Source organism: Pteronotus mesoamericanus, unplaced genomic scaffold (assembly GCF_021234165.1).
Source record: "Pteronotus mesoamericanus isolate MK-2021 breed Mesoamerican mustached bat unplaced genomic scaffold, CSHL_Meso_final contig_105, whole genome shotgun sequence".
NCBI lineage: Eukaryota > Metazoa > Chordata > Mammalia > Chiroptera > Mormoopidae > Pteronotus > Pteronotus mesoamericanus.
In genome coordinates, this window is record NW_026555006.1 from 16,041,244 (window position 1) to 16,066,670 (window position 25,427).

General features: G+C 39.3%; 1 protein-coding gene across 1 annotated transcript in view; it reads right to left on the minus strand.

Annotated features, from left to right (window-relative positions):
- Positions 1 to 14,855: 14,855 nt before the first annotated feature.
- SLC35D1 (solute carrier family 35 member D1) overlaps positions 14,856 to 25,427 on the minus strand; it is a 46,916-nt gene continuing 36,344 nt past the window's right edge. Inside the window, exon 12 of the mRNA XM_054574439.1 lies at positions 14,856 to 19,537. Coding sequence (XP_054430414.1) covers positions 19,429 to 19,537 — 109 coding nt within the window. The 3' untranslated portion in view covers positions 14,856 to 19,428. The remainder of the gene's footprint in view (positions 19,538 to 25,427) is intronic.

Consider the following 25,427-nt stretch of genomic DNA (forward strand, 5'->3'; position numbering starts at 1 on the left):
GGGAGGTCATTAGACACTCTTGCCATATAATTCTAGCTAAGTAGTATTTTCCTCCAACATAGTATTTCTGTTAGAAATTAAGCCAACATGAAATACATGTACTCTTCCTTAAGACAGACCATTTGTTTTTAACATTTACTGCACGGCTGATTATATGTAACAACTGTGGATTATACAAGTCATTCACTGTTGGGTGGGGAGTCTAATGATTTCCTAAAGCTTAGAAGAGGTGAGGCCAAATGGAAATTTAGTCTGGTTATTAAACAAACTCACTTTTTTGCTATTCTTAGCATTATTAATATGAATAACTGAATGTAGAGTTGGCTAAATGTGTCTCTGCATTCCAAGTAGAAGTTGTTTGTAGAGTGAGTTCAGATAGTTATAAATAAATGGTTTTTGTTCTTTTCCCTCTGAAAGAAAAATGAAAAGTGGACTTTGGGTTAATAGGAATATACATAAACTTTTTAAAGAGAAAAAGAGACAGTCTGGACCTTGAATTAGGAGTGGTTTAATTTTTCAGAACTGAAAAGAGATCAGAATGGCATCAGACATTTTGTTTATTTGGGGTTTTCTTTTTTTTTTTAGATTCCACATACAAGTGGAATCATACAGTATATATGTTTCTCTGTGACTCACTTTACTTATTAACATAATACCCTGTAAGTCCATCCATGTTGCAAATGGCAAGATTTTTTCTATTGCTGTGTAATATTTCATTGTATAAACCACATCTTTGTCCATTCGTCTACTGATGGACACGTAGGTGTTTCCATATCTTGGCTATTGTGAATAATGCTTCAGTGAACATAGAGGTGTGGGTATCTTTTCAAATTAGCATATAGGTATTAAGAATTGTTACATTTTCTTGGATTGACCCCTTTATCATTGTGTAATGTCCTCCTTTGTGTCTACATTCTTTGTTAGAGTCTATTTTGTCTGATACGGGAGTTGTTACTCCAGCTTGCTTTTCATTTCTATTTGCATGAAATACCTTTTTCCATCCCTCTGCTTTCAGTCTGTGTGTGTCTTTTGATCTAAAGTGAGTCTCTTATAGGCAGCATATAGATGAGTCTTTTTTTTTTTAATCCATTCTGCCACCCTGTATCTTTTCATTTGGAGCATTTAGTTTATTGACATTTACAGTGATTATCAATAGGTATGTGCTTATTGCCATTTTGCTAATTGTTTTTTGGTTGTTTTAGTTGCTCTCTGTTCCTTCTCTTGATCTCTTGATTTGCTGGTTTTCTTTAGTGTTTTGATTGGGTTGGGTGTTTTTTTTGTATTTTTTTTTGTAGGTTTTTGGTTTCTGGTTTCTTGAGCTTCATATATATTCATAGATCTATTGAAGGTCTTTTAACCTTCATCTTAGCCTTAAGTGCTTGATTCATAGTGTTTATTATATATGTGCCTTTACCAGTGAGATTTTTTTCTTCTGTGTTTTATTTCTGGTTATGGTCTTTCTGCATAAAGAAGACTTTCTAGCATTCCTTGTAAACACAATTTAGTGGTGGTGTACTCTTAATTTTTACTTTTCTGAGAAACTCTTACTCTCCCTTAGTTCTGAATGATAATCATGCCTGATACAGTATTTTATGTTGTAGGTTCCTATCTTATTTCTTGAGACTTCCTTATAGCCTGTAAAGTTACTGCTGAAAAATCAGCTGATAGCATTAGGGTTTTCCCTTCTTTGTGACTTCTTTATTGCTGTCTTCAAGGTTCTCTTTGTCCTTAACTTTTGCCATTTTAATTACATTATGTCTTAGCGTGGGCCCCTTTGATTTCATCTTGTTTGGAACTCTGCTTCCTAGACCTGAGTGTCTGTTTTCTTCCCTGGATTAGGAATGTTTTTTCAGCCATGTACTGAAGAAATTTTCCTTCTCCACTGTATATTCTTAGCTCCTTTATTGTAAGTTAGTTGCCCATGTATGTGTAGGTTTATTCCTGGGCTCTCAGTTCTGTTTCATTGGTCTGTATGTCTGTTTTTCTGCCAATATCATGTTTTGATTACTCTAGCTTTGTAGGATAGTTAAATATCAGGAAGTGTGTTCTTTGGCTTTGTTCTTCATTTCTCAGGATTGCTTTGGCTACTCAGTCTTTTGTGGTTCCATACACATTTTAGAATTTTTTGTTCTATTGTAAAAAATGCCATCAGCATTTTATAGGGATTGCATTGAATCTGTAGACTCTGTTAGGTAATATGGACATTTTAATAACGTTGATTCTTCTAATCCATGACACAGAATATCTCTCCATTTCTTTGTGTCTTCTCTGGTTTATTTCATCAGTGTCTTGTAGTTTTCAGTACACGGGTCCTTAATCTCCTTTGTTAAGTTTATTCCTAGGTATTTTATTATTTTTGTTGTGATTGTAAATGGGATTGTTTTTCATTCTGAGATTTTGTTGTTAGTATGTAAAAATGCTACAGACTTTTGTACATTGATTCTGTATCCTGCTACATTACTGTATTTATTATTTATAATAGCTTGGTGGAGTCCTTAAAATTTTCTATATATAAAATCATGTCATCTGCAAATTGTGATACTTCTGCTTTTTTACAGTGGATGCCTTTTATTTCTTTTACCTGCCTAATTGCTCTTGCTGGGACTTCCAGTATTATGTTGAATAACTGGTATAAAAGGGGAGAGCAACCAAGCTTGTCTTGTTTCTGATCTTAGAGGAAAAGCTTTGTGTTTTACAACTGAGTATAATGTTAGCTGAGGGTTTGTCATATATGGCCTTTATGTTAAAGTACTTTCCTCCTATATCCATTTTACTGAGTTTTTATCACAATGGCTGTTGTATGATGCCAGATGCTTTTTATGCATCTATTTACATCATAATTTTTATCTTTTATTGTGTTAATGGTGTGTATCAAGTTGATTAATTTGTGGATATTAAATCATCCACGTGTTGCCGGAATGAATCCCACTTAATTGTGGTGTGTGATCCTTTTAATGTATTGTTGTATTTGATTGGCTAGTATTTTGTTGAGGATTTAATCATATGAGACACTGGTCTGTAATTTTCTTTTTTGTGTGATGTCCTTGCCTGGTTTTGGTATCAGGGTAATGTTGGCATGTAGTATGAGTTAGGAACCATTCCCTACTCTTCAGTTTTTTTGTGAAGAGTTTGAGAAAGATAGGCATTGAATGTTCTTTGAATGCTTGTTAGAATTCCCTAGTAAAGCCATCTGGTCCTGGCCTTTTGTGGGGGGGAGGGGTTGGTAGCGGGTGGAAAGGAGCAGTTTTTGATTTCTGTCTCAGTTTATTTACTATTGATTGGTCTGTCCAGGTTTACAGTTCTTCATGATTCGGTCTAAGAAGGTTATATCTAAGGCTTTCTCCATTTCTTCTAGGTTGTCTGATTGGTGGCATATAGATTTTCATAGTATTTTTTTGTAATCCTTTGCATTTCTGAGGTATCTGTTGTGACTTCTTTCACTTGTGATTTTTAGTATTTTCTCTTTTCTCCAGTCAGACTAGCTAGAGGTTTCTCAACTTTATCTTTTCCAAGTACCAGCTCTGTTTCATCACTTTTTTTATTGTCTTTTTATTCTTTATTTCATTTACATCACCTCTGATTTTTGTATTTTCCTTCTTTCTACTGCTTTGGGCTTTGTTTGTTCTTTTTTCTAGTTAAGGTATAATGTTAGATTGTCTATTTTGGATTCTTGTTTCTTTGATATAGGCCTGCATTGCTGTAAACTACCTTACTGCTAACACACTGCATCCAAAAAATTTTGGTATGTCATATTTTTTCATTTGTCTGCATTCTTTGATCTCTTTTGAAAAATGTGTTCTTTGACCTTATGCTTGTTTACTAGCATGTTGCTTGATTTCCACATATTCATGATTTTTTTTCAGCTTCTTGCAGTTGACTTCCAGTTTCATGTTTTGTGGTCAGAAAATTTGCTTGGTACAATTTTAATCTTTTTAAATTTATTTAGAGTAGTTTTGTGTCCCAACATAAAAGTCTGTCCTTGAGAATGTTCCGTGTGCACTTGAGAAGAATGTGTATTCTATCATTTCAGGATGGAAAGTTTTATAAATATTATGTCTTTCTGATCTAATGTGTCATTTAAGGCTGATATTTCCCTTGCTGACTTACCATCCGGGTGACCTATCAATTGGTGCAAGTAGGTTATTAAAGTCTCCTCCTGTTGTATTTTTTCATAATACTGTCCACTTCTTCTTTTAGGTCTTTTTAATAGCTTTTTATATTTGGTGCTCTTAGGTCAGGTACATGTAAATATGAGTGTATGTCTTCTTGATGAATTGGAATTGTCCCTTTTATCATTACAAAATGTTCATCTTTGTCTCTTTACCTTTTTTATCTTCAAACCTATTTGATCTGATCTCAGTATGGCTATACCCACCTTTCTCTGGTTATCAATTTCTTGGAATATCATCTGCTCCTTCACTTTGAGGCTGTATTTGTCTCTGGGGCAGAGATGGGCCTCCTGAAGGTGGCATATAGTTGGGTCTTTTTTTTTTAAATCATCCAGCTACTCTGTGCCTGTTGATTGATGAGTTCCATTCCTGTACATTTAGGGAGATTATTGATATATGAGGGACTTCGTACAGTCATTTTATCTTTTGTTAACTGGTTGCTGTGTGTCTTTATTGTTTCTTTACCCTTGTGTTCTTTTGTGCTCTTTTAGTTTGTTGTTTTTCTGTGCTGTTTTTCTTCATTTCCTCTTTTTTAATGTTTCATGTTTCAGTTCTAGACTTCCGTGGTTACCATGAAGCTTTTATAAAATGTTCATAGATAAAAGTCATTTTTATTTTTGATAGCATCTTATCTTCATTTACCTATACAAATTCAGTATTTTTCTGCCTTCTCGTTTATACTGCTATTATCACAAAGTAATCCCTTTTAGTATGCTGTGTATTTGTTACCAAATTGCAGTAGCTATAGTTATTGTTTATGCTTTTTCCCCTTTAACCTTTGTATTGTAATGGTTTAATATCCTAATCTTAAATAGAGTTGTAATTTCCTGCTTTTCTCATTTTGTTTGTTGCCTTCCTTAAAAGTTTTGTATACTTTTATCCTTTTCTTTCAGGTAGACGTGCTCCTTATGACATTTCGTGGAATGCAGGTCTTGTGGTGGTAAATTCCCACACCTTTGCTCTGGGAAAGGCCTTATTTCTCCTTCATACCTAACGGATAACTTTGTTAGATATATTTTTGTTGCTGGTAGTTTCTTTCAATATTATGAATATACCATTTCACTCTCCATTGGCTTGTATGATTTTTACTTAGAAATCTGATAATAATCTGATGGGTTCTCCTTTGTAGGTTACTGCCTTTTATTCCTAGGCTGCCTTGAGAATTCTTTCAGTATAATTAACTTTTGACAGTTCCAATATAACACATCTTGGAAAAGGTGTTTTGTATTTAGATAACTAGGTGTTCTGTTAGCCTCTTGTACTGTACTGTCCAGTTCTTGCCCTAAGTTTGGGAAGTTCTCAAATTATTTCTTTGAATAGGCTCTCTATTCTTTCCCCCTCTGTTCTTCTGGAATGTCCATTATCCTTTATGTGGCTCTTTCTGATGTAGTCAGTCAGTTCTGTGTAGTTCTTTCTATTCTTCCTCCTGTGTCATTTTTAGGTTACTGTCTTTGAACTCGCCAATACTCTTCCATCTGGTCTGCTCTATTCCCAGTATTTTCTAATGCATTCTTCATCTCTTTGAATTTTGGGCCTCAGAGTTTGTTTGGTTCTTTTTTATAGTTTCAATCTCTTTGGCCAAGTACTCTTTGTATATTGATTTTACTCCTAAGCTCATTGGACTGCCTTTCTGAGTTTTCTTGTATCTTGTTGAGTTTTTCATGACTGCCATCTTGAATTCTGTCATTTACATCAGTCTTCCATGCCTGAAGTTTGCTTCTAGAGACCTACTGTTTTGTTTCTGTGTTACCTTGGTCATTCATGGTATTTGATGGGTTGTTCGGTTGTTCTGACTTCTCATTTGAGGTGGTAAGCTCTTGTTTTACACTGTTTTGATCTTAACGTTTCAAGCAGGTTAATAATGAGAGGTGTTTCCTTTGTTTTCATGGCTGGGCGGGGGGTTGTTGCTTTGGATGTGGAAATTAACTCCTCAGTGACCTCGGTGACGGGTTTCCCCCATGGCTGGGTTGCCTCATTCTCGGGACACCGTCACCATGGTGGAGGCATGTGGCAGGCAGGAGGTGCCCGGTTCTTGAGCCTCAGCACTGCCTCCTGGTTGCTAATGGCTGCCAGATTGCCGTGCTATAGCCACAGGGCTGTGGACATGTCACCGCTACTGCTCCCGTGTTCCCCCGCCATAGATTAGGGCAGGGGTGGAGCAGGGTCTCAGGCATTGATCCCTTCTTACCCTCCACGAGGCCGTAGTGTGGGGCCACACCTCCACCCCTCCACTACTAGTGTTAGCTGTGGCTGCGGCAGCCGCCAAGCTGCATCTGCGGACACCGTCCCTGTCCTCTCTTGTCTATCTCTGCCCATTCTAATATGGCCACCTTCAGATGTACTGATGCATGGATCTCTCGGGTATGTTTGTGTGTTGAGCAAGAGGAACCTTTGTTGGATTAGAGGTGTTTGACGCGTAAACTTAAGGGGAGGTCCAAAGGGGTCTTCTCATTCTACCATGACACTGACCTTCCTAGGGTTTTCTGGGGTGTTTTTTTTTTTTTTTTGTATTTTTTTGAGGTCCAACTCCAGGAATTTTGAAACCTTTCTTTCCTCAAATGATCTCTGGTTAAATTATGAAACCAGCATCTCCCATTGCTTTTGTGTAATTCTGTACCTCAGCATTCTCCCTCACCTTATGATGTGTTGATTTTCAGGGGGGCTGTGGGGCAAGAGAAGGAACATTTAATGTGGGTGGCAGTCACTACATTGCCAGCTTGAATCACCCTCTGGGATCCATAGAGGAACCACGTCATTTTTTTGTGGCTTGGATATTAGCAGTAGTACAGTCCTTTATTTCCTCCTCTAGTTAAATTTGAGGTTAAGTTTGCTGTTGAAAAGTCCACTCACCATCTACAGTTAGAAACTTTAGAAGTGTTTCTGAACCAGTGTCGTTTTATATCAGGGCTGGTATTTACAAGGTATATATCCTGTTGGCCAGCGGGAAAAGCAATGGCATTAATATTTATGAACAGTACTAAATACTCCATTTCAGAACAGTCCGAATTCCCACAGTGCCTGGCCTTGCATTTCCTTATCTCTGTCTATACCTTATACTGTACTTGCATTTCAACCAAAGGTAGTCTAAAAATACGTACTTTATTCAGAATCTTCCTGTTCAAAATACAGCCTTTTTATATCATGCCACTTATTTGCATCCCACTCATCCAGATTCAGCCGTATTTCAAGATTTCTCCTCTTGATTTGGCCACTACTTTGTAACCTTGTACTAAACAAAACCACTAAAGTGCCCAGTTGTAAAATAAGGAATATACCCACTGTGTCAGTATTACAAGGCTGTTGGGATTGTAAAATCACTTAGAAAAATCTCTTGAGAGCACTAGATAATGACTTAGTAGAGGTCTACACTCCCTTATTTAAAGTCCTTGTGGCCAGATATTTTTCAGATTTTAGAGAGGGAAGTGTACTTTTAAAAACATCTACAGCAGGGTCTAGAACCTCTGGTAAAAAGCACATATGTCCACAATAAGATGTATTAATACCCATACAAATTTCAGGTCAGATATTACTACCAAGTGAGTTTGACAACAAACTCAAGAAAAAACTTGGTTTTCAGGTACTGTGGATTTCAGAATTGCAAACGTAGCAGCCTTTAATTTTTTGCCAGCACTTGGGAGTTGATTCTACTTTCCTTTATTTTGTTGTGTATCTGGGAAAGAGGCACATGAACAGGAAGCCAAAAGCAGCATGCTGTGGTACATACAGTAGCTACACCAGAACCTGGGACTCTGGGCCTTTTGCAGAGCCAACAAGAAGTCTCTAACTGAAGCTGCTGGGGGAGAGGGGCGTGCCAAAGCCCCCGTGTGGTCCTCCTGGAGCCTCCCACTTGGTCACCTCTTTTTACAGAAGGGAAAACCTAAGGCCCAAAATAAAAAAAGGATGTCCAAAGCTCAACTACCTTAGACTGAGCTTCTTAGACAAGACCTGATACCTCTGTCCTTTTCTTTCATGGCATTTAATAATTGATGTGTGTGGCTAGTGCCATCGCCTCAACCCTTGGCCTATCAGTCCCCATCGCCAGTGAAGTTCTATTAGCCACCCAGTAGCCAGTGGATCAGTGGCTGGCAGGTGGCCCGCATAAAGCAGCAGCTTCTCTCATTCTCATTTGGTCAGAACAGTTGGGGTAGAGGCATTCCTCCCAAAGGAGCATGTGCTGAGCACAGAAGAATAGTCCGGCAGTTAAAACAAGCCTATTGCACATAAAACCATGTGCTGTTACTAGATGCTGTAACATTCACTATGCTAAATACTCATTATAAACCAATCCTCACAACATGTCTCCTATTTACAAATGGGGAAACAGCCACGTGGAGAGGTTGAACGACATCCTTTCCAATGATCTGGATTTTGTTCACCCATTTTCTTAAGTTAGATCTTTGCATTCAGGGACGATATATGTTGAAGGCTGAAAGCAGTTGTTACTTGCAAACAACCTGTCCTAGCCTGATTCCCTGCAAGCCTGAGTTCTGGAAAGGAGAAAACCCCCAAATGGGAAAACAAGTAGGTTCTGAGGACAGCTAGAATGAGAGTCTCATTCTCTAGCCAACACATCAGAGGAAAGGCTGCGTGCAGTGTAAGACCGGCTGGACTCCAGGAGCTGAAACTTACGGTAGTAGAAACTATTACCGTTCCAAAGTTTGCAATCTGTGGTCGCCACTTGCCTTCACAGAACACCTCCGAGTTAGTCTCTAAGATGTTCGGCAGTGACCATGAGGGGCTGAACGCAAAATGGTCCCTCTTCTATTTTCCAGGCAACAGGCAATTAATTCCATTGAATCTTGTGTAACTATAGAGAAGGACTGGGATTGAATTTCCTGCTAGGTGGCAAGAAGGGAACTACTCTAATTTGATTTAAAAGAATAACAAGTAATTTGGCATTTCTTTCATATGCAAACATTACACTGTTCTGTCCTGGGCAACTCCCTAAATTCAGCACAAAAGGTAGCCTTACAGGAGGGCAAATTTATATTCTGTAAAGCAAAGACTCTCACACCCACTGTCCAAACAATGGAGCCTTCCTGTGCTGTTTCCTTACCACTAAAATAAGGGCAATAATAGGACTTACTTTAAAGGATTGTTACAGGGGTGTCCAGCCTAGAGCCCACTGGCTGCATGCAGCCCAGGATGGCTATGAATGAGACCCAATGCAAAATCGTAAATTTACTTAAAACAGATTTTTTTGTGATTATGTGTCACAATGTATGTAATGTGTGGCCCAAGAAAACTCTTCTTCCAGTGTGACCCAGAGAAGCCAAAAGGTTGGACGCCTGGTTAGCAAGTTAAAATGTGTCAATATGGGAGGTGCTAAGAAAAATTGAAGACCTGGCATGTAGCAAATGCTCAATAAAGATTTTTACTGTGGCAGAGCAGGTACTCTATTCCATTGCTACATGTGAACTATTACCTTTTTTGGGAAACACTTGGAAACCTAAGTCAAATACCTTAAAAACGTCCACGTTCGGTTTCCTTAAGTTCAAATGGTCTCCTGAAGACAAGATATTTATTTTATTTTTAAAATTCATAACAGCTTTACATATAAGTGAAAAATAGGAACCGATTTTATCACCTGTTAATCCTATCTCCATGAATAAATCTCTTCTATGCTGTTACAGCTGCACTGTAGAACCCCATCATTTCTCTCCAGGACTATACAACAGCCTTCTTTAGCTGATGTATTGGGTTGGCCAAAAAGTTCATTTAGTTTTTTCCATAAGATGGCTCTCTTAGTGCTTAGTTGTCTTTAACTCCATTTGAAACAGTTCTGTTGGATTGCATTGTGACAGCTATCATATCAGCAGGGATTTTAAAAACAATTGGCGAATTTTTGTGTAGCCATTTTTAATATTGAAGATGGAAGAAAATACACATTTTTGGCATATCATGCTTTATTATTTCAAGAAAGGTAAAAACACAACTGAAATGCAAAAGACTTGCAGTCGTGTACGGAGAAGGTGCTGTGAGGGATCAAACATGTCAAAAGTGGTTTGCGAAGTTTCTTGGTGCTATTGACATTTTGGCCAAATAATTCTTTACTTTGGGGCTGTCTTATGCATTGGAAGGTGTTTAGCAGCCCCCCGGGCCTCTACCAACTAGAAGCCAATAGCAGTAGCCGACATACTCAGAATATCCAAATCAATAAAAGTTAATAGTGAAAATAAACGTGTATTTTACAGAAAAAACTAAATTGACTTTTTGGCCAATGCAATACTTAACCTGGACTGTTATCCTTTTTTTGGCCACCTCCCTTACCTGACAGTAATCTGAATGGCATCCTCAGTGATCTTGTGAACAGTAGTTCTTCAGATATGCACACGAGTAGCCATTGGGTCAAATCTAGCTGGCAGATTTTTTTTAGTTTTAATTTGAATACCTTGAAGCAGGTAGTAACCACGAGCCATACCACTTACTGTTGTATATATTGATTGCATTCATTCAGATTCACACTTTTTACTTCTCTGGCTCCTGTAAGATATGAATTTGTCAACACTTGATCTACAGTATACAATTCAAATCTTGCAGCTGGCATGATCTATCTAAAATGAAGATAAGGCCATGTTTCTGCCTTGCTGTGCTTTAAAAATGTAGCTATTAAGTGGCTACTCTATTCACTCAGGAAATAGTCTGTACCTGTAATGTGCCCAGCACTGTTCTAGAGCCAGGGACACTACAGTAAACAAAACATACCGTCCTATCTGCCGTCATAAAGCTTAAATCGGATTGGAGGATACTGGTACTATGGAGATAAAGCACTGGAAGGGAAGAGTGCGCCAGGGGCCGTTTCCAGCAGGCTGCTCGGGGAAGGCCCACGGAGGTGAGGGCGTGTGCTGTGAAGACAGCAAGGAGGAACGAAGTCCAGACAGGAGCAGATACAGTGGCCCTGGAACGCTAGAGGGCTGCCCCCTCCAATATCTTAATTTGAATCCTAGTTGTCCTTAACCAATCAGCTCAAATGGCATTTTTCCAAGAAAATCTTTCCACTGCCTTTCCCAGGCACAATGACATTCTTTCTCCCATACTTTCTCCGCTGGTTTCATGAATCTGTCATCATTTATGCTGACCTCAAAAAAATTCATTAAAGAAAGAAATTACCTTAAGCATAAGCAGACGTGAGGAGGTGCTCTAGACTGCACTCTCCTGATCACAGAGGTGTTAACCTGGCATTCTTTGGAAAGAAAAGGTTTGGGAATCAAAGTACAGATTTTTTTTTTTTAAAGTTAAAGTGTTCTCTGGCCCCTTTATTGTTTGAAAAGGAATTAGAGATATTGGTATTGACAGTAAGTCAAATATGCAGGTTTAACTTTCAAGGGTACATGAGACTAGGGAGAAAATCAACCAAAATAAACCCAGAAATAACATAGATGTTAAAATTATTAGACACGAACATTGTTATAAATTATAACTGCCTTTCATATATTCAAAAGGCTAGAGAAAATATTAAACATGTTAAGTAGAGGCAGTAAAATTTTATTCCATTACAGTTGTCCCAATTTTCCCCTGTTGCTTGCCCATGTCTTCACCGCCCCCCGCCCCCCGCATCAATCCCCACACTGTTGTCCATGTCCATAGGTCATTTATGCTGCTGCTTGGACTAGGCCCTTCCTAGTCCCAAAGGACTAGGTCCTTTATCCCCCTTCCCCCTCCCCTCTGGTGCCTGACAGATTTAAATTTATTAGCTAAGGTAAATTGGACAAATCCCTTAGCCTTGCTTAAGCCATCATTTGTGCAATGGTAAAGTACTGTAATGTGAAAAGGCGTGATAAAGACCTAACTCCATGAAAGCACCTAATAAGCCTTCCTCAGTAACACTACTTTTCTTGGAAAGCCAACTGCTTTCCACCATTTACCGCCAATGGCAGCTGTTACCACAAGAGGGCACTATCAGCACGTGCCCTCTGAGCAGAAAAAGCATGGCTGCCTTACCTTCTCAGATTCAATCAGTTTACCAGCTTGCGCCTAAACTTTAAATCCATGGTGTCTGAACTTTGAAGAATGGATGGCATCTGACATGTATGTTGTGGTGATAAACTTAGTACCCCCAAGTCGAATATAAGCAGACCAGGAGTAACAAGAACCTAGTATGGTGGTGAAGAGCAAAGGTCTTTTGAATCAGACTGATAAGCGTTCAAATGTGGTTTCCACAACTACACTGGACAATTATATCTCACTGAGCATCTGGAAAACATGGTTGTGCCAGGCCTCAGTCAGAGGCTGGATGCTTGTCCCAGTTAGCTCAGTCTGGCTGGCTGGCTAGCTGAGCGAACACAGTGACGAGCACTGCAGAGAAGTCCTGGCGGTACCTGGTCACTGCTCACCTGCTGTGGATACAAGAACCAGCTCTGTGCTCTTCTCTCAACAGCGCCTCTTCTGTGGAGTCCCCACCTCGGACAGCCCTGACTGCAAAAGCCAGCTAAGGGCTAAATGAAAGAGCATATAAATCACACAGTAGAAATAAAAAGTCAAACTCTAAGAGGACTTTGTAATAGTTAAGCCCTGGCTGGTATGGTTCAGAGGATTAAGCGCTTAGCCAGCCTGTGAACCGAAAGGTCACCGGTTTGTGTCCCAGTCAGGGCAGATGCCCACGTTGTGGGCCAGGTTGGGGGTGTGTGACAGGCAACCAACTGTTGTTTCTCTCATACATTGTTTCACTCCCTCTCTTTCTTCCTTTCCCTCTAAAATAAATAAATAAAATCTTTAAAGAATAGTTAATAAAACACACGCCTTAAGGACAGTCTCTCCAACACACAAATGTCATGAAAACTGCATATTCACATGCAAATGAACGGACCTTTACCTTACACCATATACAAAATTAACTAAAAATGGATCCAAGACTTAATAGAAGACCTAAAATTATAACACTCTTGGTAGAAAAAATAGGATAATGGCACCAAAGCATAGTCAACAAAAGTAAAAATAGATAAACTGCACTACATCAAAATTTAAAACTGTGCATCAAAGGACACAATCTACAAGGATGAAAAGGCAACCTACAGAATGGGAGAAAATATTTGCAAATTATTTGATAAGGGGCGGCTAAAACTCAATATATTTAAAAAACTCTTACAACTCAACAAAATCCAATTCTAAAAAATGGACTCAAATAGACACATTTCTCTGAAGAAAATATATAAATAGATGAGCATATGAAAAGATGCTCAACACCACTAAACATTAGGGAAATACAAACCAAAACCACAATGAGTTATGTGGAATCTAATGACAGAATAAACTGATGAACAAACAAAACAAGAGGAAAGGGGTTAGGGAAATGAAGCGATTAGCCAAAGAACACCTATACGTATGTGCATAGCCCGTGGACAGAGACAATGATGTGGTGAAAAGTGGGGAGGGGAACAAACGGGGAGGGGGGAATGGGAGTCATCTGTAATAGTGTCAACGATTTTTTAAAAAACCACAATGAGTGGTCACCTCACACCCACTAGGATGGCTACTATCAATAAAACAAATGGTGGCAAGGATGTGAAGTCGGAACACTCATGCACGGCTGATGGAAATGTAAAATGGTACAACCACAATGGGAAAAACACAGCAGTTGCTCAAAAAATTAAAAATAGAACTACCATATGACCCAGCAATTCCAAAGTAACTGAAAGCACATTTGCATAGCCATTACTCTGGTTTTGAGTCCCCCTCCAAATTCATATTTAATTCTTGTTAAAACCCTAATCTTCACTGTGATGGTATTTGGAGATGGGGACTTTGGGAGGTAATTAGGTAATGAGGGTAGAGTCCTCATAGGATAAGAGCCCTTGTAACAAGCAAAATAGCTTGTTTCCTCCCTCTGCTGTCCGCCAAGTGTGGATGTGAGAAAATGAACACTTCCAAACTCCGAAGTGGGCTGTCCCTAGACTGGCTGGCACCTCGATCTTGTATTTCCCAGCCTCTGGAACTATGAGAAATAAATATTTGTTGGTTAAAGCACTCCCTCTATGGTAATTTGTTACAACAGCCCAAACTTGTTACCAGACTGAAGGGGTTTGTTTGCCTCCAGCATCAAAGCCCAGTAAGACACAGAAGTTTGCAGCCAACAAAGTAAGGATGGTACCATGTCAGGAGTTACAGGTAAGCTAGTGCTCAAAGACCTGACTCCTCAATGGCTTCCAGGGGATGGTTATATAGGGGAAAAATCATTAACGATGGTGACTAAAGGAGTTAGCGTTGTGGTCTCTATGGATTGGTTGGTGCTAGGGTAGGGGATAATTGATCGTCGTATCTGGTCCTGATGTCAGCCATGGAGTTGTTCTGCCCAACTTCACAAGGGTTTGTTCTGTGGGATGGTTCCGCTTCCGTGGGTCCAGAGCTAAAATACAACTGAGGCCCAGATGTTTAGAATGACAAAACTCAGTCGTTAGACCCAGGACCTTGTTCCTAAAACTACTGGATGTTGACCAGAACCTCACCATCCTGAGGGCTTAATGATTAGGCAGGGGAAAGGGAGGTGGGTGAGTCAGAGCACTAGGTGAGACCAGTTTGAATCAAAGAAAAAAAAACAAAATAAAAGGCCAGATAAAAGAAAATAAGGTTTTGACACACTTACAAACTAAAACACCACGATTACCAGCATTATTCACAATAGCCAAAAGGTGGAAGCAACCCAAGCGACCATCAGTGGATGAACAGATAAACAAAACGTAGATACATGTGTTCAGGAAAACGTATTTATTTGACAACTTTACAAAAATATTTAGGCACATAATTTTCATGGTTATGTCACCTGATTTACATATCTCAATCCTCAGTACCTCTTAAAAACACTAAAATGGCATTTGGTAAATAGAATCTATATTGAAAAAATACTATAATAAGCCAACATTTGTAGACAAAAATCAGTTGATCATCAGCATGAGAAAGAAACATTTATGAACAAAATAATCTCTAAAAATATTTTTGTGAGACAATCTAACCAGTAGATTTCTTTTAAAAATTATTTTTTAAAAAGAAAACTTTAAAAAAACCCACGATAGAATATCTCCTCATACCATGATGAAGTGGCATCTAACAGTAAGAGCTGGTGCCAGCAGTTCACAAGCACCACCGACTGAGACAAACACAGACGCGGAGGCAGCCCGTCCTCTTAATTTGGAGGCAGGAAGAAGGAACGATGGGCCTGCACAGGAGCTACCTTAAGGTGACAAACTGGGAAAGTTTTAACTGAATCACCATTCTGAAGTGTAATTATCTTCCTCTAAGATAAAATAATTTTTGTTTTTGAAACTTACTATCGAAATGTACAATTTCAACCTTTTTTAAAAACAGGTGGAATCACCTGCATCACATAATGGCCACAATTATATCCACTACATATTTAAGAAAAAGACCTTACACAGAAACTGTTATTTAAGCATTCTGGAGGCAAAGTACAGGGTTACATTTTTCAAGAAATACACACATTGTTCAGGCTTCTAGTGTTTAAGGAGCATGAATTAAGAAGCTTATTTTGCCTACAGTCTCACCATAAAATGACTGACAAAATCTTCCAAGTGCCTAATGCATACTAGGCACACATCCAATATCTCATTTATTTTGAATATTATTTTTTTTCCCCATGGAGGGAAATATCAATTACAGTTTTGCTGATGAGGAAACAATAATACGAAGTTATGGAGAAGTAAGAATATGTGCAGTACAGAGAGGAGGGACCAGGGTAGCCATGGAATTCTAACAGCCTGGCACATCTCAGAGCTAAAAGCCTAGTACGAATTGTAAAAGTCCTCGTAGGTTAAAGAAAAAGCTTCAGCTTTATGGACGGGGCACCCCTCATCAGTCATACTGGTAACTGCTAGCGCTCTTACTCTCACATCACTGACTCCTTTCAAATGCTGCTTTCCGTCAGGGTCTTGCTCAAGAATTATGAGCAAGAACCATGTCCTGTTCATCTCAGTTTCCCCAGAACTCAGTGTTGTGTATTGGTTTGATGTGATTTCAAACCTACTTGTTTACGACAAAAAGTTGTTTTAAGAGTAAAGCTGTTTTGATATAAAAGTGACAAAAGATGTCTTGATGACATCATCTCAGCAGCTGAGGGGTGATCTTGGGGGCTTATCAACCAAAAACATTCAATGAGGAAGCAACTCTGGCAAGGGGACATTAAACTGCAAGTGGCCTAAAATTCTGTGAAGAGAGTTTACAAGGCCTATTCGAGAGTTCTGTCTGGGCAAGGTGGCCCTTGGTGATCTAAATAGCTCTCTGAAGACCTTTGGCACTAGTCTGCCAAGACAATGACAACTCTTACCAGCAGTGACAAAAGCCTGCCGCAGCCCCTCCAAGAAGGACATCCTGTCCACCAACACTAGTGCCATCATTCCGTAGGGATCTGCTCCAGCAACAAGGGTTTTTTTTTCCTTTTTGTGCTGGCCACTGAAGACAGGTCTCTGTTGCTTAAGCTGTCTCTCCCGAGAACCAATATTGTATAAAAGGTACACCTCGACTAAATTTGGACTTTATTTCTTTCATCTTCCCTTCCCTGGAGCAATAGTGTAATTAATCTATCATGGCTTTGGAGTATGTTATTTTGTTACTGGCTTAAGAAATTATAATTCCCACAGTGAACACGTATTAAATAAAATACTGGCAAAACAATCTCAGTCTCTGAGCATAACTTTGCCACCCAAAACAAAATGTTTAGCAAAATGTCTGGCATGAAATAGATGCTCAGTAAATCTCTGCTCACTGAATGAGGTCATGGTAACAAAAGCAAAGGTGGCCCTAAATTCCTAGGTACTGTTCCAAACCATGCAAAGGTGAAACTCTATCCTTCTTTCCATGAAGATCTTATATCAGCTTTACTGAGCCGAATTTTCCATGGATTCCTGATACAATCTACATGCAAGCTGGACCCTATTAATGACTGACTCATAAAGTCAATGCCATATGAGGTAATTAAAAATCACCTGACACGTGGACAACATGTAGCCTCACCAACCAGGATTATTCAAATCAATCTGGCACTAAAAGCAAACTGGCCAAAGAGGACTTCAATGTCATTAACTCAAAACAGAGGAGCCAACAGAGAAAGCCAACAATTCGGCTTTCAGAATTCTCACCCCAACTCATCTGTCGTATAGGGCAAATTAAGGACTTAACTCCATACTGCCTCTTCTCTCCCAGGAGGTAGTGATCCACCACACAGAGCTCCCCGATTGGCAAAGCCTATTCCTCTCTGACTCCAAACTCAACCAACCACTTGCCTCCTTGAAAGAACTCAAGCTTATCCCGCTGGCATCCCTGGTCCCTTACACCTGAAGACAAGGGCAGTTAATTAGTGGCAGCATAGTTCAATGGAAAAAAACATAAATTTTGACTTATTAGCAAATCACCTACTTTCTTTGAGTCTTGTTTTCTCATTGGTGAAACAAGGATAATAAGAACCATCCTTCACAAGATAGTGTCCTATTCTCCCAGGGCGAGTTGCTCAGACTGGCTGATACTGGGAAACAGTGAGCCTTAGGACCTCAGACATGGAGCTTGTAACTTGAAAGCTGGCGATGAGGCCAACTCTAGGGACCCAGCACCACTGGCCAGGCTTTAATAAAGGCCAAACAAAATAAAGGAAAAGCATAAATATGAAAATGACCTCCACATATTTCTCCAAAAAATACAAACAAATCAAAACCTTCCAAGTCCCCTGTCGAGGCACCAAAATACGTATTGTTTAGGTCAGAGGAGCCCAGTGGGCTCCAAACCCAATGAATGAGCAGGTGCCTGATGCAAAGGTGCTCAGGCTCTTGCACGGTCACTGCAGAGCCGGCCGGAGCAAACACTCATCACAGAGTCCACGTACGCGTCTGGGCCAGCGCACGGGTACACTGTGCTCCATCTGGAGAGGCGATGCAGGCCATGCCCATCCACAGCTGCTCTCCCCGGATGCAGCCCTGGTCTTCAGGGATGCTGGCGTCCTCATTAAGGGAGCCAAAGGACACAGTGTAGGTGGTGGCAGCCAGAGGAGAGAGGTGTGCCCATGCCGTGTAAGGAGAAAGGAAGGTGGTGGCTCTAACACTGACACGCCAAAGTCCAAACCGGGGTAATCCAGAAACATCTAACAGGCCTTTCCCCTCAAGCCAGTACGTTCAGAAATGTAAGACTCAGTAATACTGCCTCAAAGATGGGTAAAAAAAGTAGCAACTAAAGCCAGGAAAGGGAAGCACAGGTAAATGTATGGTGGTTACCTTGCCTGCCAGCCACTCTCTAAGCCACGTGATTCACAAAAGGCAGCTCTTCACATGCATTAGATCTCACATAATAGCATTTAGTTTCACGCCACTGTAGGCGAGAAGGAGCAGGCGCTTCTAACTCCACTTACAGAACTGCAGTTTCTGAGAAGTGAAGAAAGTTCTGTGTGTGTGTGTCTTGTTCACAGTCACATCTTCTGAATGGATCAACAGAGCTAGGTTCTCTCTTTTACCATCACTCACTTCAACAGGAGTGAGATCATTCAACTATTGTACTTCCAAAAAATATCTCTGTACTCCCAGCACTTAGTACAATGCCTGGTGCATGTTACATAGTGAATACATTTTAGTTGAATGAGCGAATCAGAAAGATAAATAAATGAGTAAAAGGCCTACTTGCTCCATCACGTCATTATCCCCATCCTACACAACCAAGGGAAGAGCATTATTTCAAGCAATGCACTCTCTTTGTCCCATGAATTCTCACGAAAGCCAACATGACAAGCAGAACATTCTCATATTTTTTTTTAGTGCCTTAGGTTGTCTCTGGCAAATGCAGTGATGATATCCTTATGAAAAAAATTCAATCATTAAGAATTACAATTTAAAGGAGAAATTTCAGATACTCCGCTGCCTTGCCAGCAGAAGGAAGGCTAAAACTGCCTCCCGACGCAGCAATAATTTGGATGACAGAGCTCCACTTGGAGCACTTTATAGATGCAGCTCTCAGGGACAGCTGGATATCAAACTGTGGAATAAAATAGTTTCAAAACACTGATGTTTCACTGTCGGCACAGAAGAAAAATAAATTAAAAGCCCGGTGCATTTTCCAGTCTGATATAACTTAATTCAAACAGCATATTTAAAACAGAGTCAATTATAAGTTTCTCTCATAAAATTTTAAAAGGCAGCAATCAATCCTCGGATTGTGTAAGTGCAAAGGAATGGTATTTTCTCCACAATCAAGACACCGCAGTATCCGTGTAAGAACTGCCAGTGTTCCAAGCTGATCACACTCTGGGGCCTACGCCGCTGAAGCAATCCTCTGGTCACACTGCTCCTTTCCCCTTAATGTCCAGCTTGTTACTGGCCTCTGACTGTTTGCTCAGTTGCTCTTCAGAGAAAGTGATATAGGAGTATACCAGGCTCCCAGCAATGCTGCAAAACAAAACACCACCGTCAGGGAGGAAGGAAGGACAGAATGGCAAATGTAGGCGAGACTGGTGTAAGGGGCGGATGGCACATAAAATTAAAACAGATGCAGCATTTTCATCTACCCAAGAGGCACTCCCCCATCAGGGCCCACTGCTGCTGATGCTTCGGAAAAGGAATGTTTGCATGTACTTGTCAGCAGGAGTGCCAATTTTATACAAGCTTTCTGCAAGACAGTAAGTTGAAATAAAAAACCTTAGAATTCTGTTTATTCTTTGACTTAGCAATCTACTTCATTGATGAATTGTGCACATCTTCTTAGACTTATTGACAAAGCGTTTACCACAAAATTTATAATAGCAGAAAATTAAGAGTAAATGTCCCACGGTGAGGAATTATATAACTTCATCAATAGAACACCATGCATCCATTAAAATGATAGAAAATAAAAACAGGCAATGACATCTTAAATGAAAAAATAATTTCATAAAACATTGAATATTACTTAATCCCTTTTTTTTAAATGAACAAGAATATATATGTTGATATGCACCAGAGTAAGTCTAGAAGGAACACAACAAGAATATTAACAATGGTTCCATCTGAATGGTAAAATTATAGGTGATTTCTTTTTTATTTGTATTTTCTGCCTTTCTGAAAATAATAATTCAAGACAAATGTTCTTTTTAATAAAAATAAAAATCATCACAATTAATAAGTAAACATGCAGACCCTGGGAGATTCACAGAGCTGGTTTCTCTCTGACTAGAATCAAGTTCACAGTGGAACACTCACTAACTGAGCTCTCAATCTGAATTGGTTGCTGGTTCCCTTCCCTCGTCCACCATACCTACCACCAGGAGGGTTCACTCTTTTGAGACAATGATTACTCTTGTCTATATGCAGTTTGTTAGTAACTCTCAAGAGTGTTCTCCTCGGTGGCTATTCATTCTTCCTCTTATGAAATATTCAAGACACCACACACATGGGCGCCAACCTACTTTCCAATGTTACCCTCTTACCCTAACCATACCTGAGTACCTACTGCTCGTCCTCTCCAGTTCCCATCTAACACCTACATTCAGAGTTTCATGCTTTTGATCAATGGCTGGAATACTCACCCTTCCCTTTTCTACCTCTCCAAAGCCTACCTACTGCTCAGGGCCTCATCCTAAGTATGCTTTCTTCTCTGAAGTCTCCTAAGCAACTCTCTGTTTGATTCCAGTTTCTGAGACTGCCACAACTTTAATTACTGGTGTCAGTCTGGGTAGCTACTTTACGACATTTGTGTAACAACATCTTGAGCTCTGGCTGGTGTGGCTCAGTGGACTGAGTGCGGGCACCAAACCAGACCACTGGTTCGATTCCCGGTCAGGGCACATGCCTGGGTTGCGGGTCAGGCCTCCCAGCTGGGGGTGTACAAGAGGCAACTGGTCAAAGTATCTCTTGTACATCAACCTTTTTCTCCCTCTCCTTTCTCCTTCCCTTCCCATCTCTAGAAATAAATAAAATCCTTAAAAAACAGTTGTTGAAAGCTCTTTTGAAAGAATGTATAAAAAGTGCCTTGTTATTGCTATTATTAATGCTATATAAATGCTTAATGTTATAAATGCCATATGATTCTTCTATAAATGAAAGGCATTACCAGTAACATAATCGTGTCACACTTTCCCTCTTCCTTCAGTCTAATCTCAACACAGTGGCCAGAGTAATTCTATTGTAACTTAATCAGATCATGTCACTCCTCCATTCAAAAGACTCCAACATCTTTGTATCTCTTAAAAGTAGTCCCTAACAATATGACTGTCTAACCCTATGCTGTACATATGAAAATAATACAAAGTAATACTGAACGTAAACTGTAATTGAAAAATTTTTTTAAATTAAAAACAAAACAAACAAACAAAAAAAGTAGTCCCTAACAGAGACTTGACTTGGGATGGCAAGCACACAAAATAGTGTACAGATGATCTGTTGTGGAATTGTGCACCTGAAACCTGTATAATTTTGTTAACCAGTGTCACCCCAGTAAATTTAATAAAAAATAAAGTAAAATTAAATTAAATTAAATTAAATTAAAAAGAGTATTACCAGAGTGTCCCTCCACCCCATTTCACGTCATTCACTGCACTCCGCCACATTGGCCTCCCCGCTGCTCCTTGGGCAACCAAGCACACTCCCATTTCAGGGCCTTTTCCCTTGCTCTTTCCTCCAGGAATCAATGTGGCTCATTCTCTCCATTTTTTTCAGGTCTCTACGCAAAATGCAACCTTCTCAGTAAGTGCCCCCACCCTCAAATTAGCCCCTATCCCCCCTTCCCTGCTTTATTTTTCTGCAGTACTATTTTTCACAACTAACATTTATCACCAGCAAACAGCTCCCTCATCCATCTCCATTCATTCTCTGACTCCTCTAGTAGAGGCAAAACCACATGAAGGGCAAGGGTTTTGATCAGTTTTGATAGCAGTTCTATCTCCATTGCCTAAAACAATGTTTGGTACCTGGAGGGTACCTACCAAACATTTGTTTATAAATAAATGACTCTTCCCAGCTAGATTACAAATACCATGAAGATAAACATTAGTCTATGGCTTTTACATACAAAATAGTCACTTTCTTTAATGTATGTACAGAAAGGGTTCAGCAATTCTGATTCTTACCCTGCCTGCAAAGGGAAATAGGAGAATAAAGACAAACCAGGCAGGAAGTAAGCAGTGAGACTTTGGAATGTTCAAAATAAAGAGGGGCAATTTTAATTTCTTATCCCATGTGCCCCCTCACATGGTTAAATTATGGGGCATATTTTTAAAGTCGTATCAGGGTTAGAATCTCTGTTCTGATTCTTACTATGGTGGCTCTGTGCCTTTGGGCAAGTTACTTCACCCCTCTGAAACTCAATTTCATTGTTGTGAACTGGAGGATGATCAAATAAGAAGACACTGTAAAGGCAGCCATCATCTACCAGGTACTCAACATGCACTGACTTCCAATCTGTTGCCTTCCTAGGTATCTCTTTATGTCCCTTCTGTACTAGGATAAGTGTTGGTCTGTGCATAGATTTTAAAAAGAGAAGTCCCTTAGTCACAGAATTCTGGCCAGAATGGCTATTCTATATGCCTAAATGTTTTAAGATAACCAAAATGGTACAGATACTTTCAAAAATAATTTGGAAATTTCCTATAAACATACATTTACCATACAACCCAGGAATTCCACTCCTGGGTATTTACCACAAGTAAAATGAAAATTTGTGTTCACACACAAACTTCTAAGCAAATGTTTTGGCAGCTAACGCAAAACAGATAAAAACTGCAAAATTGTCTTTCAATTGGTAAATGGATAAACTGTGTTATATCCATAATGGAATACTACTTAGCAATAAAAAGGCACAAACTACTGATACATACAGTAACAGAAAATCTTAAATGAAAGAAGTTGGACCAAAAGCTACATAATATTATGTATCAATATATGACATTCTGAACACTACATGGATAGAAAACATCTATTTGTCAGAGGCAGAGATTCGATGGAAAGGGACATGGGGAGATTTGGCGGGGGTGATACAACTGTTTTTTATCTTGAATGTGGTACAGGAGTTACATGATTGTATGCATTTGTCAAAACCATAAAATTCTACACTAAAAGGGGTGGGTTTTACTATTTAAATATACATTAATTTTTTTTAATGGAAGGGAAAAAGAATCACAGATAAAGATGAGTTCCAGAGATTCTAAGAATTCCAGCCTAGGAAGTTATGAGGATGATGATATCATTATCTGGAAAGGCTACGTTAAAGCCACAGGCCAAGAGCCCTGCCACTGATAGAAGTAGAGTAGCATGTTCTGTCCCCACCCTTCACTATTCATTCCCCACCCTCTCTGTCACTGTCTTGGGCTTGGATGAGCACCCTAGTAACTGGCTACTGCAAAAAGACACTTAGAGACGGCCAGACTCTCAACAGAGACCTGCCAGAAAAAAGTCTCTAATCACAGAATCAAATTTGGATGGAACTGAGAAGCTACCAATGCAAACCTCCTGCTTCCTGCACTTGAGTCATACCAGCAAGAGGGCTATTTAAACTTGTCTTAAAACAGGAGAAAAACTAAGCAGGATGGAGGAGAGCTACATGTGTCTGGGTTTAATCATGGAATTCTTTAAGAATACAGATCAATTAATGATTTCATTCAAAGTTCAGTCAGCCAAGGACAAAATGATATCATTTCCAGTCAAAGTAAAATCTAGAAAGTAGCCACCTTAAGTATGGTTTTCATATTTAAAATAAAATGCAGAATCTATGAATCTGCTTACTAACCAGTGGAAGATACATCAAGAGAATGTAAACCACAAAGCCATAATTTTAATTTTAAAGAGAAAAAGTGAAAAAAAATCAGACAATATATATTTTCCTTTACAAAAGTTGAAAAGCACACTGTAATGGAAATAGTATTTGAACAGAAGGTTACATGGATTCTAATCCCAATGCTATCAATAATTTGAATGCTTCCTGGCTAACTAAAGACACGATTTATTCTCCCTAGCCTTGTACCAAAGCAGGGATTAAAGAGGTATGACATGTAAAATTTATTACAATACCACATTAGGACAGATATCACAATACCACAACGACATTATCATCTAACCTTGTTAACAAAATAGTATTGTTTAACAAGAACTATAATGCACTCCTGGACACAAACAGAAATTCCACTGGAAGAATTTTCAAGATGTTGGATTTAATACATGTTAGGCTGACATAAATTGTAACATTCCAATATACTCAGGTACTTAGAAAGTTATTTTAAGTAGCTTGCAATGTTAAAAAAGATACTTAACCCCCTCATCTCTGCAGGGTGTTTGTATATATCACCCACGCCATTGTGAAAGCTTTAGACAGTGACAGCTTACACATGAAAAATAAAGTGGGAAAAAAAGATATTAAAACTTTGTTATGAGATTATCTTAGATTTCAACTGCACAGATCTAAAAATGCAAACAAAAGCTTTTGCTTCATTTTGGCTATCAGGTTATTTATTTTAAGGAGACAAAAAGAAAATTAAGGCATCTCTGACACAGGTCTATATAGTGACTCTTTAATCTAGATTTTTAGAAATATATGAAACGTGGGCCACATCTAAAGTCAGAGCTGGTTCACCATTTTGCTCCTTACATCCTGGCCCTTCCTCACAAATTTTAACGAAAGAAATAGATATTTACTAAGCACAGATGTCAAGCAGTGAATTAAGTACTTTATACCCATTAGATTATTTCATTCTAACGACTCTAAAAAGACAAGTGTTTGAAAGTATCAGAAGGGGACAAGCAGGGTGCCATTTTAAATAAGATAGGGCAGACTTCCTCGAGAAGGTAACATTTGAGCAAAAATTTATAGGTGTCAAGGAGTTGGCCACGCAAGTGTCTGGAGTACGGTGTTCCAGGCAGAGCAAGTAGCCTGTATAAGGCCACAGAGGGAGAGCATGCTCGGCACGCTGAAGGAGCAGCAAGAAACTCTATGTAGGTGAAGTGGAATGAGGGAGAAGAGAAGCAGGAGCTGAAACTGGAGAGGTAAGTAAAAAGGAGATTAAATAGACCTTGGAGGGCCTTCTTAAGACTTTGGGGCATGGAGGGTGGTGGGGGAATAAAAGGTGGATATGTTCTGACTTACTTTTTACAAGGAATACACTGTCTACCCTACTGAGAATTGCAGGGTAGAATTAGGAAATGGGGTGGGTGGGGAATGAGTCAAACTAGGGACAAGTGTAGAAGACCAGGCACTAATTTAGGCAAGAGATATTGGTGGCTTAGATGATGATGGAGCAATGCAGATGGTGAGAAGTGGTCCTTTTTCTGAATATATTCTGAAGGTAGAGCCAACAGAATTTGCTAACACACTAGA